The 18,565-nt window shown below is 38.6% G+C and overlaps 2 protein-coding genes across 2 annotated transcripts; both read left to right on the top strand.

Annotated features, from left to right (window-relative positions):
• The first annotated feature begins 5,547 nt into the window (after positions 1–5,547).
• LOC141290816 (cytochrome P450 2B4-like) lies at positions 5,548–12,664 on the top strand. Its single transcript, XM_073822944.1, has 9 exons — positions 5,548–5,899; positions 6,477–6,636; positions 8,259–8,411; positions 8,548–8,708; positions 9,072–9,245; positions 9,450–9,591; positions 10,965–11,152; positions 11,227–11,368; positions 11,454–12,664. Exons 1-9 carry the CDS (start codon positions 5,705–5,707, stop codon positions 11,642–11,644), a joined length of 1,506 nt encoding a protein of 501 aa, XP_073679045.1. The 5' UTR covers positions 5,548–5,704; the 3' UTR covers positions 11,645–12,664.
• Positions 12,665–12,913: 249 nt separating this feature from the next.
• On the top strand, positions 12,914–18,505 carry LOC141290814 (cytochrome P450 2B4-like). The gene is made up of 9 exons (XM_073822943.1): positions 12,914–13,125; positions 13,233–13,392; positions 13,866–14,018; positions 14,136–14,296; positions 14,737–14,910; positions 15,121–15,262; positions 16,769–16,956; positions 17,036–17,177; positions 17,263–18,505. Exons 1-9 carry the CDS (start codon positions 12,931–12,933, stop codon positions 17,451–17,453), a joined length of 1,506 nt encoding a protein of 501 aa, XP_073679044.1. The 5' UTR covers positions 12,914–12,930; the 3' UTR covers positions 17,454–18,505.
• The last annotated feature ends 60 nt before the right edge of the window (positions 18,506–18,565 follow it).

The raw sequence follows: 18,565 nt of genomic DNA, 5'->3' as shown, positions 1-18,565 counted from the left end.
GCGCAACTTCGGAGTGGGTTCGCGAACTTCCAAGCGTGGATCGCGAATCATTTGATTTAGATCGGAACGGTTTTGTGAATCATTTGGTGAATTGAATGATTAAAATCAAATGATTCGCGATCCACGCTCAATCGCGAACCATTTGATTTAAATCGGGACAGGATTGTGAATCATTTAGCAAATTGAATAATTTAAATCAAATGATACACAAAAGATTGGGATCGCGAACCATTTACGCATCTTCAGAGCAGGTTTGCAAACCTTGAAGCTTGGATCATGTATCATTTGATTAAGATCGGAATGGTTTTGTGAATCATTTGGTGAATTGAATGATTCGAATCAAATGATTTAAGATGGAGCATAGATTCCAAATCATTTGATTTAGATTAGAATGGAATTGTGAATCATTTAGTGAATTTAATGATCTAAATCAAATGATTCGTGAAAGATTGGAATTGGGTTCGCAAATCATTTATTGTTCCATATCAGCGATTTTGTGAAACTTTCTTTGTTTTTTTTGTTTTTTTCTTAAACAATGAAAACATCAAACCATTAATACAGTACAATTATAAAAGAACAGAAAAAATTAAAAGAAAGTAGGCCTAAACACAAATCCCTTAAGAAAAAATAACGGTGGTTTTACTATAGTAAAATTTTAGTATACTTTATAATACTTTTGTAGTACTACTTTGGATGTGCTTTACTTAATTTTTTCCCATGTTTATTAGTATATTCTTATTATATATTTCTCTTTTTTTAGAAGACAAATGTTCCATGAGAGAGATCTCTTGATTTATGTCCTTAAGTCCAGGAATTTCATTTTACAGTATCTGTACGAACTATCCGTAGTAAAGACAGCTTTGGGCTAGTCAGTTATTTGCTAACCTTGCACAACTTTTTGCGGTAAATGAACTCTGCTTAGATCCAGTGTGTTTTATAAAGGGAAAATGAGTGCTGTGCAGAAGTATGATGTATGAATGTTTAAAACCTTGCAGCCTTAGTAGTAATGCCTAGCATAATTATACGAAAACATGTAACATGAAACTTCCACTCCCATTGTGCTCTGTTTTTATAATGCTCACAAACATCCGCTGCTCTTGTGTTTGTCTTGAAAAGAACCTGTGATCATGTGGATGTCTCTCCTGAAGTTAGATCTGGCCTCTGTAGGCCTGGCTCTGTCTCTGTTTTTCTTTTTTATAGTTGTGTTTGAAAGGATTAATTCCTACAGAGGTCAAACTCCTCCTGGGCCCAGACCGCTCCCTTTTGTGGGAACCATACCACATTTTGTGAAGAACCCAATGAAGTTCATAAGATCGGTGAGTGTTTGCTTTGAGTGCAGAGGCTTTTTTTTTGTGTTCACATTACTCTACTTCATTCATAGACGAGACAAAGTCTAAGCCACTTAAGTTGTGTTGAAGTGCTGATATCTTCTCTGAGCAGTTATCTCAGTATGGAGAGATGACCACTGTGTATCTTAGAAGAAAGCCAGTGATATTCTTCAATACAGTCCAGGTCATGAAGGAAGCCCTGGCCCAAAATGCATCATCTTTTTCAGGAAGGCCAGCTATACCACTGCTAATCTGGGTCACTGAAGGATATGGTCAGTAATAAACTCTACTCGCCTGCACTGAAAATGTTGGTACTAGTACATACACTTTTTAAAGGTGTGTGTAATTGAATTTTTTGACTCTACTAAAGCTAGAAATACTACGTCACAGAAAAACAACGCTACAGCCAGTTATAGACCAATCTGGTGTTTGCAAACTGTGATGCCGTTTGTTTTTTAGTTTTTGTGGGCGAAGCTTATCTGGTGGCAGGAAATTACTGGAAGAAGGCTTGTCTGGAATAGAAAAGGTGAGCGCTACCATCAGTCCTGTGTCATGCCAACAGTAAAGCATCCTGAGACCATTCATGTGTTGGGTTGCTTCTCATCCAAGGGAGTGGGCTCACTCACAATTTTGCCCCAAAAACACAGCCATGAATAAAGAATGGTACCAAAACACCCTCCAACAGCAACTTCTTCCAACAATCCAACAACAGTTTGGTGAAGAACAATGCATTTTCCAGCACGATGGAGCACCGTGCCATAAGGCAAAAGTAATAACTAAGTGGCTCGGGGACCAAAACGTTGAAATTTTGGGTCCATGGCCTGGAAACTCCCCAGATCTTAATCCCATTGAGAATTTGTGGTCAATCCTCAAGAGGCGGGTGGACAAACAAAAACCCACTAATTCTGACAAACTCCAAGAAGTGATTATGAAAGAATGGGTTGCTATCAGTCAGGATTTGGCCCAGAAGTTGATTGAGAGCATGCCCAGTCGAATTGCAGAGGTCCTGAAAAAGAAGAGCCAACACTGCAAATACTGACTCTTTGCATAAATGTCATGTAATTGTCGATAAAAGCCCTTGAAACGTATGAAGTGCTTGTAATTATATTTCAGTACATCACAGAAACAACTGAAACAAAGATCTAAAAGCAGTTTAGCAGCAAACTTTGTGAAAACTAATATTTGTGTCAAAACTTTTGGCCACGACTGTATATCCAACAAAGATTAGAAAGAGTTCATAGTAGATATGTTGGCCTCAGCTCATTTTTCATTCACTTACATTTAATTTGCAAAATCATTTTCTCATGTATTACTGTAAAAAGGTGCTTGAGCACCTGCCCTTTTGTCCACTAGTGATCAAAGTGCCCTTTTGTTAAGATTTTTTTTTTTTTATAATAATAAAAAAATAAATGTATAAAAAAATAACGAATTCGCAACAGCCTGCCCAATCGAACTATTAGTAAAATTAATTAATATAGTTTTAGCTGTAAATAGAAAGACCCTCACGTGACGACCCCATCCAGAATTTCAGGCGTGAATCGTTCTTTCATTTTGGGGGAGAAAAGGACGTCATGTGCATCTGTGTCTGTTTTTTTCTTTGTTTATGTAATGCAGGGCTCGCAAAATCGCTAGCCTGACGTCCCGGGGCTACTATGTTTTTCAGTAGGGCTACCAATACTTAACTGGACTGCCCGATGGGCTATCGTAAAATAGAGGGCTCCTGCAGGTCCTTAACTCCTCAATTAGGTTGTATCAAATTTAAAGCCATAAAAAGTTTTATACATGTTAAAAAGAATAAGAAAAGACTTAATTATAATTTAGGAGGTCTTACATTTGGATTCGCGATAGGGCTGGAATAAACTTCAAAAGGCAATGATGTCAATGAATAAAAATGCACGCTGCACGTTTCAAAGTCAAAACGCTGCACTGATGTCTTTATGTACATATCTGAAGGGAACCGACTGTCCTCAGAATGGTGTCGTTGGCATTTTCATTTCACGTCTGATAAAACAGCATTAATGCTGCTTTGTGTACAGCCGTTCCTATGGAAACCGTATTTCAGAGCGTAGTATTTCAGAGAATGAATTTATTTCCACATTTTTCAGCTCTATGGTCAAATTATTGCAATTATCGACCTACGTTTTTATGCAGCAAACACATAGAGTTGTAAATGTGAGAAAAGTTAATGTGCCACCTAAAAACAATTAAGACAGTAATATTTAAGTTTTATATAGCCTAAATATAATAAATGATAAGCTATATTGATCCCTTTTAATGGTATAAAGGTGTATAAGATATTTTGTTTTTGTGTGAACCTGTATCTGAATTATAAATCATGCCATTTTATGCCTTACCGTCTACAATCTTACAATACAATACATCAGGGGCAACATATATATTCAATAGTGAGCACACAGGTTTTAATATAACTACTGTCATTTATTGTTGTGTTTAACAGAGAGAAGAAAATCTTTAGGTTTGAAAATTTAATACACAACAATTTCTAATCAAAATGAATAGGTCCAAAGAAAATAGTTTTAATCTTTTAAACATTAAAATGGTCTTTTATGTTCCGTTTCTTTCTCAAAACTGCTTCACAGCATTGGCTGCTAGAAGCCTCTGTAATAATACGTATATCAGCAAGGAATGTATCACAATATACAGTACAGTATTGCTGTACTGATGTTTTGAGCACAGCCATAGTGATAAAAAATATTACTACGTTTGAGTCCTGAACTAAACATAATTGCAATTAAAACAACTTCAAATAATGCATTATTTGTCTTATTAATGACATTGTTACTTGTTACGTAAGTAACTGGATGCCTACAATGAGGGAGTAGCGTCTGGCTGCAGCCTGCGGTGGACATCCAACCCCGCCCACATCCAAGTGTGACGCCAGACGCCACGCCCATGTTCAAACACGTCACACATCCAACATATTAAATAGTATTAACACATATATTAAAATAGTGATAATATGATTAGCAATTTTCACATTTGTGGATATATCTTTAGAGAATTAGATGAAAATGAAAATATGCTAAGTGTTACAATAACAAAACTTAATTGTCCGTCTAAATCTGATCTTGTCTAAGCTATGTCAAAATCGATTATAATAAACGTGAATTTATGTCATTACACAAACAAATAGGGTAGGGTTTAAATGTTTTATTACCAATTACCATTTTCCTAACTTTAATCAACCAAAGCAAGCGTTTTACCAGCTGTTTGAATGTAATTAGTTCCATATGAAAGATGACCTAGGTTTAATTTGTATTATTTAATACAAACTGTTTTGTTTACATCCCCGATACAACATACTTCCGCCATTCTTGCACATGCGTACAACATCGGGATTTTTTTTAATTATTATTTTATTAGTAAGTAATAAAATTGGACATTACAAAAATATTGAAATAGAAATCCAGATACACAAAATACAAGCTTAATCTGTACACAGTAATACAATATGTAATAAGAGGGGGAAAAAATAAAAAATAAAAATAAACTAATACCATATAAAATAAATAAACGTATAAATAAAAAGTAAATAAATAAACAAAAACTAAATTAAAACCTAGAAAAAACTAAACAATAGTTCAAATTTTCTTCCTTTTCCCGTACATATACAAAAATTATATTGTGGGAGCATAACCATAAAAAAAGTTCTCCGTGAAATGTAACAACAAATGTATTCATTTGTTTTAATGACTCTTTAAAAACGTCTATTTCTGATAAAAATAAATTACATTTTGGTATGCATTTAGCAAATTTCTGTTTATGAATATAATATTTGCCTTGCAAAATGTAAGTTAACAACGTACTCAATCATTTTACTTTTATGAGAATAAGTACAGATAACATCTTTTAAAGAAAGCATATACATTTCTTTGCAGAAATAGAAAGGTGCTAACATCAGACCAAAAACTAAGAGACAATTCACAATTATAAAACAAATGACACAAGTCTTCCTCATGTGTGTTACAGAAACTGCAGGTATTATCAATGTCCATGAATTTAGAAAGAGCTACTTTACATGGATAAATTTCGTGAAGTATTTTGAAATGCACCGCTTTAAGGCTACCGATGGGGAGGGGAGTCACACGATGACGCATGGATGTGGGCGGGGTTGGATGTCCACCGCAGGCTGCAGCGAGCCCTACTTGGAGTGGAGTGAGGTGATGGACCCGAGGGGCTCTTTAATGTCTTGTTCCCCTTTTTATACTTTGAGCACCTGCCCCTTTAAAGGTCTCTGCACGGCCCTGACCAGCAAGTCAAACTCCCACTCCGCTGTCTCCTCCTCCTATCGCTCAGTCTTTATTACTCTCACGGTCATCCGCTGCTCTTGTGTTTGTCTTGAAAAGAATCTCATCATGTGGACGAGTCTCCTGAAGTTAGATCTGGCCTCTGTATGCCTGGCTGTTTCTCTGGGCTTTATTCTCGTGGTTTTGTTTGAGATCTTTAGGATTAATTCATACAGAGGTAAAACTCCACCTGGTCCCAGACCGCTGCCTTTTGTGGGAGCCATACCACATTTTGTGAAGAACCCAATGGAGTTCATAAGATCGGTACGTGAGTGGTTTTTATTTTATTTTATTTCATTTTTGCTATTGAGGATTTCTTTAGTGTAAAGATGTTTCATGTTCAATTTATTCTGTGAAATCTGCATGCTATGTCGACTTCATTCACTGGTGGTCTGCGCGTGAAATGTGCGTATAGAAACGATTTTAAGAACAAATTATGATTCACCAAAAAATGTTTTATTGTGTGAAATTGTTCGGATTGGGCGCCACATAATAACACTTTATAAAAGATACTTGCGACTTTTTAAATCTCACAATTGCGACTTTACATATTCTAAATCAAGATGTAAACTTGACATTTTTTAGATGAGCAGCAGTTATTTTTTATCCATAAACGAGAGCGCGTCTGCAAAAAGCATTAAGTTTGACGACGGTGACAAGAGGCTGAAAGGAAAGCGTTTTTTAAATTCATGTACGTACGAAAATGTTGTGAATTATGAGATTTCTCGTGAGAAGTTCTCCTGTGCCTACACATATGAAATAATCCACGCATTTTTTTGTGAATGAGATCCACTAAGTCACTTTATTTGTGTTGAAGTATTGTGATGTCTTCTCTGAGCAGTTACCTCAGTATGGAGAGATGACCACTGTGTATCTCGGGAGAAAGCCAGCGATATTCCTCAATACAATTGAACTTGCGAAGGAAGCCATGGTCCAAAATGCTTCATCTTTTTCAGGAAGGCCAGCTTTACCAGTGCTAATGTGGGTCACTGAAGGATATGGTCAGTAATACATTGTGCTGAAAATGAATTTGTGTTTGTTGGGTAAATTAGTACATTCAAATGTCCCTGGTCCACAAAACCAGTCATTATGGTGTTTTTTAATTTTTGTACATCAAGCTGAATGATTAAAATTTCAATTGATGTATGATTTGTTAGGATAGGACAATATTTGTCAGAGATACAACCATTTGAAAATCTGGAATCTGAGGGTGCAAAAAATCTAAATATTGAGAAAATCGCCTTTAAAGCTGTCCAAATGAAATTCTTAGCAATGCATATTACTAATGAAAAATTAAGTTTTCATTTATTTACAGTAGGAAATTTACAAAATATCTTCATGGAACATGATCTTTATTTAAGAACCTAATGATTTTTGGCATAAAAGAAAAATCTATTTTGACCCATACAATGTATTTATATACCCAGGCTACAATACGACTGGTTTCGTGGTCCAGGGTTACAAATCGAAAAAGCTAATTAATTGCAAGATTGTTGAAAGATGCAGTAACTTAATGCTGTCCATTATCAAGTAGATATTACGGCAGACCATGCTAGAATGTAAAACTAAAAGCAGCTTCTCAAGCAGACTACTGCGCAGGGGAGTTGCTAGACCTGAAGCTCTATTGGGGCACAGGCCCCCATTACTTGTTAATTCAGTTGTTGCATGTAGTTTAATTTCTTTATTTTGGAATTATCAAGTAAATAATAACTCAAATGTGAGATTTTACTGGGGCACATGCCCCAGTAAAGAGGGTCTAGCAACGCCCCTGCTACTGCGTGTCTAAATCTGAGATTCTGCCAAGTTGTCTGTCTTTGTTTAAAGGGGTCATCGGATGCCCATTTTCCACAAGTTCATATGATTCTTTAGGGTCTTAATGAAAAGTCTGTAATATAATGGTTTGCCGCTATGGGCAGTGTTCGATTAAAAAGCATGCATTTTGTCTTACTAGCATTTAAAAGCAGTTGGAGATCATGGAAAGCGTATTTATGGCATTGAAACTAGTTTGAAGGTTAATTGACACAGAATCCAAAGAAGGGCCGGATGTATATAAAATGGTGTCTTCTGCATACAAATGGATCAGCGAATCACCAGCAGCCCTAGCAACATCATTAATGTATATAGAACCTCCCATTCTGAAAAGGAAAACCCAGAGTTTCCCTCATTTCAGGTTTGACATACTCAGTTTTCACTTAACCTCCTTTCTGAAAAGGGCCCCAGATGTCAGGAGTAAATAACGACTGCTATGTTCATTATTACATCCAACAACAGAACACCTCAATCGCTCAATCAGAGTCTTCCTCTGCACCTGAGTCACACAATGGCGATCGTATTCGGACAGTTTCAGCTCGGTGAGGGTGGTGAGAAGCTCATGTCAATCAACTGTGTTTCGTCACAACGACAAGAAGCTGAGAATGACCTGATATTAAAAAAGGAGATTTACTTTTAAAGATTAAAAAAATGCCACTGGGTGGATTTTTATCATTGTGGGGTGGTTGTGTACACAAACTGCCAACACATTAATGTTCAAACAACATGGAAAAGTTAGTTTTGCATCCGATGACCCCTTTAACTTGCCTGTGTATATCCTTTCAACCCTGAAGGTCTGTTCTTTCACTATAAGGTATTGTAATGGCCACATATGGTCACTCCTGGAGGCAGCAGAGACGGTTTGCTCTGCACACGCTCAGAAACTTTGGCCTGGGGAAGAAATCTGTGGAGGAACGTGTGACAGAGGAAAGCAGTTACCTGGTTCCTGAAATGCTCAAGTTGGAAGGTTGTTGAGAATTTTAGTGTTTGTGTTCAGAAGTCTAGCTGTAATTTCCATTTAAATTAATTTAATCTGTAAGATTCTCTTTGAAGTATTAAAACAGTGCTTGCCAATGTCTAACTCATGGTTTTCTTTGTTGAAGGCAAGCCCTTTGACCCCCAACATGAATTGCAGAATGCCGTATCCAACATTATCTGTTCCATCGTGTTTGGGGATCGTTTCAACTATGATGACAAGCGCTTCGCATACCTTCTGGAAATCATAAGAGAGAACATGATTCAGTCAGGGTCATTTATCGGGCAGGTATGAACAACTTCTAAATATGTTTTTAATATATAATTATATCCTAGTATCCAACTGTCATGGATTCACCGTTTGCATTCCCACAGGTTTTCGACATGTTGTTTTAACTCAACTGAACTTTACAAATAAGGCTGTAGGAAGTTACTCGACCAGGTATGCCCAGTCCTGCTTTTGGAGGTCCACCTTCTTAAAGAGTTTAATGCAAACTCTTAAACTTACTTGAAAAATAAGTTTTTATAAGAATCTAAGCAGGTGTTTTGGAGCCAGTTAAAGCTAAACTCTGCAGGAAAGTGAAGCAGGAGCAGGACTGGAGGCTCCTGTAGTTAATGCAGAATAGTTATATGTAGATATTTTCTTTTCCAGGTGTTTAACTTGCTTCCCTTCATCAAACATTTCCCAGGACCACATCAGAAACTCTATCAGAACGCAGAGGAGTTGAAAGCTTTCATCAGGGACGCAGTCAAAACGCACAGAGAAACTCTGGATCCAGACAGTCCACGGGACTTCATTGATGCCTACCTGCTGGAGATGGAGAAAGTGAGATCAACAAACACTCCAAAACCTGTATAATCAATTTTTTGATGGTAGTTGGTGGTAGTTCCATTCCCATATTTATCCCGGATTGATTAATTGGAATTTTTTTTAGGACCAGTAGTGTTTTACAAGATGAAATGACAGTAAGCTGCTTGGGAACTAGACATGCTTGGGTAAATTGAAATAGTTTTTTTTTCCTTGGAGCAGCAAAAGTCTAGCGAGGACTCTACATTTCATGAGGATAACATGGTAATGTCAGTATGTGACCTATTCCTGGCTGGAACCGACACCACAGGGACCACCATCAGATGGGGCCTTATCTTCTTGATTGAAAACCCAGATATACAAAGTACTACTTAGGCTGAAGATGGTTTTGAGACGTGTCTTAAATATGCCCAAATGCATATATTAACAGTTGCCAGCTCTCCTGTTGGTCTTGTTTTTTTGTTTTTTTGTTTTTGTAGTTAAATATTCTTTTTTTTTTTTCATTTCCCACAACTATTGTCACAAATCTGTAGCATGCAAGATTTATGAAACTGCTGAGTTTAACATAAACTAAAATCTGTAAATGCAACTAGGGTGATACAGATTGTACCAAACAGGTAGTCCCATCCCAGACACACTATTATTTGAGCTAAAAGAGCAAGGTTTTGAAAGCACCACAGTGTGTCAACCTTCCAGTAACTTGTAGTGCCTTGCAAAAGTATTCATATCCCTTCATTTGTTTCACATTTTGTTATTGCAGCCTTATGTTAAACTGCTTTAAATAACTTTTTTTCCCACATCAATCACATACCATAATAATAATAATAATAATAAACAGATTTGTGACAACTTTGCAAATGTATTAAAAATAAAACACTGAAATAAGTGCATGAGTATTCATACCCTTACCGCTGTATTTAGCCTCAAGTCTTTTAGCGGATGATGCGACAAGCTTTGCACATCTGCATTTTGCAATTATCTGCCATTCTTCTCCTCATCTCTTCACCTCTCAAGCTCCGTCAGGTTGGATTAGGGGCTGGCAGACATTTTATGGTTTCTCAAAAAATTTTTGAATGGGTTCAAGCCCAAGCTCTGACTGGGCCACTCAAGGACATTCACAGAGTTGTCTATAAGCCACTCTTGCTGTGTGCTTAGGGTCATTGCCCTGTTGGAAAGTGAACCTTCTGCCAAGTCTGAGGTTCTGAATGCTCTGGACTGGGTTTTCATTAAGGTTATCTCTATATTTTGCTATGTTGAGCTATGTTGAGCTTTCCTTACACTCTGATGAGTCCCTACAATGAGCAATATATGTATATATATACATATAATATAATATAATTGAAAATTATTTTTTTTTCGCTCCCGCTTCATTCAAGATACGTGTGGTGACATCGCTACAGTGAGACGCTCTGATTGGTTGACACACTCCGTCAAGTCCGTCAAAAGTTCAGCTAGCTGAACTTCTGCGTTGCTTGCGTTTGCTGCGTTGACGCTTGAAACGCAGGAAACGCTTGAAAAGTTGACGGATCCAACGCACACAACGCACCGCAGAGCCTCTGACGGACTCAACCATAGACTTCACATGTAATCTTGTCGCAACTGACGTTGTCGTTTGGGGCGGTGTGAACGCACCATTAGAATTGATGTTCATCAGACCAGAGAATCCAGCAGACCAGTAACTCAATATTGTAATGCATTACTTTTAAAAGTAACTTTCCCCAACACTGTTCATTACAGAGCGATGCCATGAGGAGATTGTTCAGGTGCTGGGTTACGACCGCTTCCCCAGCATGGATGACCGTGAAAAACTACCGTACACTTACGCCACCGTTCACGAGATTCAGCGCTGTGCCAACATTGTACCCTCTGGCAGCTTCCATGAAACAACTCAGCCTGCAAAACTACGAGGATATGACATTCCCAAGGTAATGATAGGAGCATGGCTATGTTGCGTTTCTTGATTCATTTCTTGTTTTGCGAACATATGTTGTCTTTCTAGGGCACTGTGGTGTTTGCTAACTTAACAGCAATTTTAACCGATAAGGAGCACTGGAAGTACCCAGACATTTTTAACCCAGAGAATTTCTTAGATGATAACGGACATTTCTTCAAACCAGAGTCTTTCCTCCCTTTCTCCTTGGGTGAGTCGCCTGTGAATACCACTTCAGTAGACCATGAGCGAACACAACTAAGTTGATGCAACTGTTGTCTGTCTTTATTTATCAGGTCCGAGGGTGTGTCTCGGTGAGTCCCTAGCTAAGATGGAGCTCTTCCTCTTCACTACCTCTCTCTTACAGCGGATTCGTTTCTCCTGGCCACCTGGGGCGAAGTGCCCAGACTTGAATGGGATTGTCAGTTTTACCCGCTCTCCTGAGCCATTTGATGTCATATGCCACAGCAGAGGATCCAAAGAGTGATCCAGCAGTGCACTTTCCAACATTCATCATCTGTTTCCATCTGTTTTTAGACATACCTCTGCTACTTAAAGTGACAGTTCCCCCAAAATTGAAAATTCTGTCATTAATTACTTTTCTCATGTCGTTTCAAAGCCAAAAGACCTCCGTTCATCTTGACAGGGAGGAGAATTGTTTAATAAAGTTCTTGTTTTTGTTTTCTTTTGTGAAAAAAAGTGTTCTTGTAGTTTCATAACATTACAGTTGAACCCCTGATGTCACGTGGACTATTTTATCGATGTCATTTCTACATTTATGTGACTTGATGTGGTAGTTGCCTTACTGTCTGTGCAAGGTCAGAAAGCTCTCGGATTTCATCAAAATATTTTAATTTATGTTTCGAAGATGAACTGACCTTACTGGTTTGGAATGACAAAAGGGTAATTAATGGCAGAATTTGCATCAACTATCCCTTTAAAGTTAATAGGTTTAGCCCTGAATTAATTATATTCTGGTTTAATAGGTTTAAAGAAAATGCAATGTGTACCTATTCGTTGTAAAGTGTTGAATCATCTGATGTAATATCAATGTAACACTAAAGGTTTTTTTTCTATCATGTTGTAATTTCTCATGTGACTGCTTATATTACAACATTCAGCCCTATACTGGTGTAAACCAGATTTGTATCTTGCAGTCATGGTTCATATTCACATGGAGTCGCAACACACCCTTTGCATGTGCATGTTGTTGAACCTGTTCAGTTAAAGTATTCTTATACTAGATGCATGTTATATTATCTTTCTGACAATATTTCATCAAACCTTCAGTATATTTTATATTGTACATGCATTTAAACAGTTTAAACGTGTAAATATTAGTATGGAAAATTACAATTATATAAATATACTCTTAAGAATAAGGAAATACAATATGGAATAGGTAGAAGGGAAATTGCCAATTCACTGTCATTTTGCTTTCACCTTTACACACCTATTGCATAAGCCCAATAATAAAGACAAGATTAGAGTGCAGTTTTCATTCACTGTGCTGAGATGTAATGTCAACAATCTACACCATGGTAGTCGACAGCTTTGAGATCGTCAATTATCTACTAAACTTGCGTAACATGTATTCTGCAGCTTGTTTTTTCTCTTTGCAGTGATTGAACCGCATTTAGATATATTTACTGCATGAACCATGAACCAGCATGTCAAACTCCCACTCTCACTGTCTCCTCCCCCTGTTGATCTGTCTTTATAATGCTCACGGTCATCCGCTGCTCATGTTTGTCTTGAAATGAATCTGTCATCATGTGGATGACTCTCACGAAGTTAGATCTGGCCTCTGTAGGCCTGGCTCTGTCTCTGGGCTTTATTTTTATGGTTTTGTTTGAGATCTTTAGGATTCATTCCTATAGAGGTAAAACTCCACCTGGTCCCAGACCGCTGCCTTTTGTGGGAACCATACCACATTTTTTGTTGCGGCCAATGGAGTTCATAACATCGGTGAGTATTTGCTTTGAGTGTAGAGACTTTGTTTTTGCGGAAAATATCTAACGTTTACCTGTTCATCTTTAGTTGTGTTGAATTATTGTGATGTCTTCTCTGAGCAGCTATCTCAGTATGGAGAGATGACCACTGTGTATCTCGGGAGACAGCCAGCGATATTCCTCAATACAATCGAACTTGCGAAGGAAGCCATGGTCCAAAATGCTTCATCTTTTTCAGGAAGGCCACCTATACCACTTCTAATGTGGATCACTGAAGGATATGGTCAGTACTGCTGAAAATGAATTGGTGTTGTAGGGTGTATTAGTATATCCAAATTTCAATCAAATAGAAGCAGCAAATTAATTGCAAGGTTGTTGATGGATGTTGAAACTAAATGATCTCCATTATCAAGTAGATGTTATGGCAGACTATGCTAGAATCAAAAACTAAAAGAAGCTTCTTGCATAGTTTTTGGTGTCTGGTTGAAGATGGTCTTGATCATTTGAGCAACTAGTCAGTGAAGTTGAAGTTTTGATCTTGATGTCTTCAGAAACCTTTAAAGACTGTGTAAATGTAAAAAGCCATCTACTGCGAGTCTAAATCTAAGACTCTACAAACCATTGGGGCCAAGGTCAACGTGGTAGACCTGGGTAGTCGAGATAATTAGGGCTATGCATCCATTTAAGTTGTCTGTCTTTGTTCAACGTGTCTGTGTATATCCTTCTAACTCGAAATGTCTGTTCTTTCACTATAAGGTATCGTAATGGCCACATATGGTCACTCCTGGAGGCAGCAGAGACGGTTTGCTCTGCACACGCTCAGGAACTTTGGCCTGGGGAAGAAGTCTGTGGAGGAACGTGTGACAGAGGAAAGCAGTTACCTTGTTCCTGAAATGCTCAAATTGGAAGGTTATTGAAAATTTAATCTCTGTAATGTCAATTTAAATGCATGTATTAGGCAAGATTCTTTTTAAAGTATTAAAACAGAGCTTGCCAGAGACTAACACATGGTTTTCTTTCTTGAAGGCAAGCCTTTTGACCCCCAACATGCAATTCAGAATGCTGTATCGAACATTATCTGTTCCATCGTGTTTGGGGATCGTTTCGACTATGATAACAAGCGCTTTGCATACCTTCTGGAAATTGTGAGGGAGAACATCATTCAGTCAGGGTCATTTATTGGACAGGTATGAATAAGTACGACTATCCTAGTATCCAACTGGATTACCACAGTCAAGTGAGCCACCATCTGGATTTTCCTGCACGACTATTTGTGGGTTGACTGCATGTTCGCAGATGATGGCTCACTTGACCGAGGCAACTGAATCAGAAGGTTGATCATGTTCACTGTCTGCATTTCCACAGGTTGTCGACATGTTGAGTTAACCTCTACTAAACTGCACCAATTAGGCTGTAGGCAATTACTTGACCAGGGATATCCAGTCCTGCTTCTGGAGGTCCACCTTCTTTAAGGGTTTAACTCAAACTCTTAAACTTACTTGAACAGGCTCATCAGTGTCTTTATTGTTATAAGAAATTAGGCAGGTGTTTTGGAGCAGTTTGAAGGTGGAATTCCAGGAGCAGATCTCGAGGCAGAATTGTTATATGTACCCTTTCTCTTTTCCAGGTGTTTAACTTGCTTCCCATCATGAAACATTTCCCAGGACCACACCAGAAAATTTATCAGAATGCAGAGGAGTTAAAAGCTTTCATCAAGGATGTTGTCAAATCGCACAGAGAAACTCTGGATCCAGACAGTCCACGGGACTTCATTGATGCTTACCTGCTGGAGATGGAGAAAGTGAGATCATCATGAATAACCGCTCTAAAACCTGTATAATTCACTCTCGTTGATGATAGTTAGTGGGAGTTACATTCCCAGTCCTAACCCTGATGGGTTGACAGGAGTTTTGTTTCAGCACCAACAATATTCTAGAAGTGAAATCATGGTAAGTTGCTTTGGAAATACATATGCTTGGTTAAACCAAATGCTTTATTTTTCTTGGAGCAGCAAAAGTCCAATGAGGACTCAACTTTTCATGAGGATAACATGGTAATGTCAGTAACTGACCTTTTTCTGGCTGGAACTGACACCACAGCGACCTCCATCAGATGGGGCCTTATCTTCTTGACTCAAAACCCAGATGTACAAGGTAATGTAGCTTAAACAGTTGATCATGGTGCTAGGAAATGCCAGGTTGATTCTCCAGGAATGCATGAACTGATAATGTATATCTTACATGTTCTGGGTTAGGGTTAATTCACCTTAAAAAGTGAGAATTCTGTCTTCTATCAAAGGTTATAGCTTTGTTTGAGGACCAGACCAAGTTTTTTTCCTTTATTCACTGAAATCCCCTTCTGCACAGTTCTCAAATCTCATTTGTACAGTATTTCAGTACAGCATGATCATATAACTATTGGTTTTGAGACAAACAAAACATTTGGTATTATCAAACTTGGTGTGACGTGTCTTGAATATGCTCAAATCCATATATATTAACAGTTGCTGGGTCATGGCTCTCCTGTTGGTCTTAAGCCCCGTTCACACTAGACGCGACTTCTGTCGCTGCATGTCGCCAGAGGCTGGCGATGAGGTCGCTAGTGGGCGTTCTCATTACTGGTTGCTTAGTAACGTCATTTAACAGATGTTTTTATCCAAAGCCACTTTAGAAACAAAGACAAGCAGGTTACAATTCATTTTAATGCAGTTGACATTATTTTTGTATGTGGCCATGGACATGTCATATAAAACAGGACAATCACTGCTGGAGCTGAAAGGAGAATGATCACGAGCACTATCATCTTCTTTCCTATTGGCTGTCGCTCCCGAAAGTCGCTCTTCATTTGCATAAAGTTTAGAGATTCTGAACTTTGTCGCGTTGCTGGACACGCCCACATCCGGTCGCCAACGGTCGCTGACAGCCGCTGTCGCCGGAAATCGCCGGCTCTCCATTGAAATGAATGGGATCGCGTCGCTTAGTCGCTGCATGTCGCGTGTAGTGTGAATGGGGCTTTATGCTTGGCCATGTCGACTCTCCTAAAGGCAGTGCTCCTGCTGTCAGCTTGTTACCTGTATAAAAGACCTGTCCGCAGAAGCAGTCAATTAGTTTCCAAACTGTCCACCATGGCCAAGACCAAAGAGCTACCCAGGGATGTCAGGGACAAGAATGTAGACTTACACAAGGCTGGAATGGGCTACAAGACCAACCTTTAGCTCCCTTCACAAATCTGTGAAGGGAGCTAAAGGTTTGAGCTGCCAAACATCAGCCTTAAAACCTTAATGACTTGGAGAGTATCGGGACAAAATCCCTTCTGAGATATGTGCTAATCTGGTGGCCAACTACAAGAAATGTCTGACCTCTATGATTGCCAACAAGGGTTTTGCCATCAAGTACCAAGTCATGTTTCGCGAAGGGATCAAATTCTTATTTCACTCATTAAAATGGCATTAAAAAGACTGATCATTTCTTTGTCATTTGAGCATACAAAAACAGCAGGGGATCAAATAATTTTCCCTCACTGTAGTCCCATTCCAAACACACCATTGAGTGAGCTAGAAGAGCAAGGTTTTGAAAGCACCACAGTGTGTCCAGAGGCGTACTTGTACTAGTAGTGTAACATTGGAAAACATATGCTTATCAGCTTTTGTTTCATTACAGAGCGATGCCATGAGGAGATTGTTCGGGTGCTGGGTTACGACCGCTTGCCCAGCATGGATGACCGTGACAAACTACCGTACACATACGCCACTGTTCACGAGATTCAGCGCTGTGGCAACATTGTACCCTCTGGCGTCTTTCATGAAACCACTCAGCCTGCAAAGCTACGAGGATACAACATTCCCAAGGTAATGAATGGAGCATTGCTGTGTTGTGTTTCTTGATTTGCTTTCTTAATTGTTTTGATAACAAATGTTGTTGCTCTAGGGCACTGTGGTATTTGCTAACTTAACAGCAATTTTAACCGACAAGAAGCACTGGAAGTATCCAAACACTTTTAACCCAGAGAACTTCCTAGATGATAACGGACATTTCTTCAGACCGGAATCTTTCCTCCCTTTCTCCTTGGGTGAGTCACCTGTGAATATCACTTCAGTAGACCAAGAGTGAACACAACTAGGTTGGTATAATTGTTGTTTGTCTTCATTTATCAGGTCCGAGGGTGTGTCCCGGTGAGACCCTAGCCAAGACAGAGCTCTTCCTCTTCGTCACTTCTCTCTTACAGCGGATTCATTTCTCCTGGCCGCCTGGTTCGAAGTGGCCAGACATGAATGGGATTGTCAGTGTGGTCCGCTCTCCTGAGGCATACGACATCATCTGCCACAGCAGAGGATCCAAAAAGTGATCACTTTCCAACATTTATAGGAGTTTCTATAGTTGTTTTAAAAAAAAAACTCGTAGCCTGAAGAAATTAAATTCCAGTTCATTAGTTATGGTTTTGATAAAGTGAAATATATTCTGTACTTATTGTAAAATGTAGAATCTGATATCATAACAAATTACTTCAGTGATGTAACACCACTGTAAAAGTTATTTTTCACTTTGGATGTAATCTCTCATATGACAGCTGGTATTGTTACGGACAGGTCTAAACTAGATGTATATCTTGCCAGCATTGGTTCATATTCACATGGAGCCACAATACACCCTGTTCATGTGCATGTTTGAAATTGTAGAACCGGATGAATTAATGCATCATGTAAATCATTGTATGCATTTCATGTACAGTGCCCTCCACTGATATTGGCATATTGATACTGGGACACAGGCCCCCATTACTTGTTAATTCAGTTGTTGCATGTAGTTTAATTTCTTTATTTTGGAATTATCAAGTAAATAATAACTAAAATGTGAGATTTTACTGGGGCACATGCCCCAGTAAAGAGGGTCTAGCAACGCCCCTGCTACTCCGTGTCTAAATCTGAGATTCTGCCAAGTTGTCTGTCTTTGTTTAAAGGGGTCATCGGATGCCCATTTTCCACAAGTTCATATGATTCTTTAGGGTCTTAATGAAAAGTCTGTAATATAATGGTTTGCCGCTATGGGCAGTATTTGGTTATAAAGCATGCATTTGGTCTTACTAGCATTTAAAAGCTGTTGGAGTTCACGGAAAGCGTATTTATGGCATTGAAACTAGTTTGAAGGTTAATTGACACAGAATCCAAAGAAGGGCCGGATTGTATATAAAATGGTGTCGTCTGCATACAAATGGATCAGCGAATCACCAGCAGCCCTAGCAACTAGAGATGTTCCGATACCCTTTTTTCCTTCCCGATACCGATTCCGATACCTGGGCTCGGGGTATCGGCCGATACCGAGTACTAATCCGATACCTGGGTGTGTAATTGTATATACAGCTGTAGATAATACTAATAAATTATTTTATTGTGTGCTTCAGACTTATTCCTTAATAAAACAAATATACAGTGATATATACAGTGAACTAGAGTATTTTTA

Source organism: Garra rufa, chromosome 18 (genome assembly GCF_049309525.1).
Source record: "Garra rufa chromosome 18, GarRuf1.0, whole genome shotgun sequence".
Classification (NCBI taxonomy): Eukaryota; Metazoa; Chordata; class Actinopteri; order Cypriniformes; family Cyprinidae; genus Garra; species Garra rufa.
This window is presented reverse-complemented; position numbering and strand designations above follow the sequence as displayed.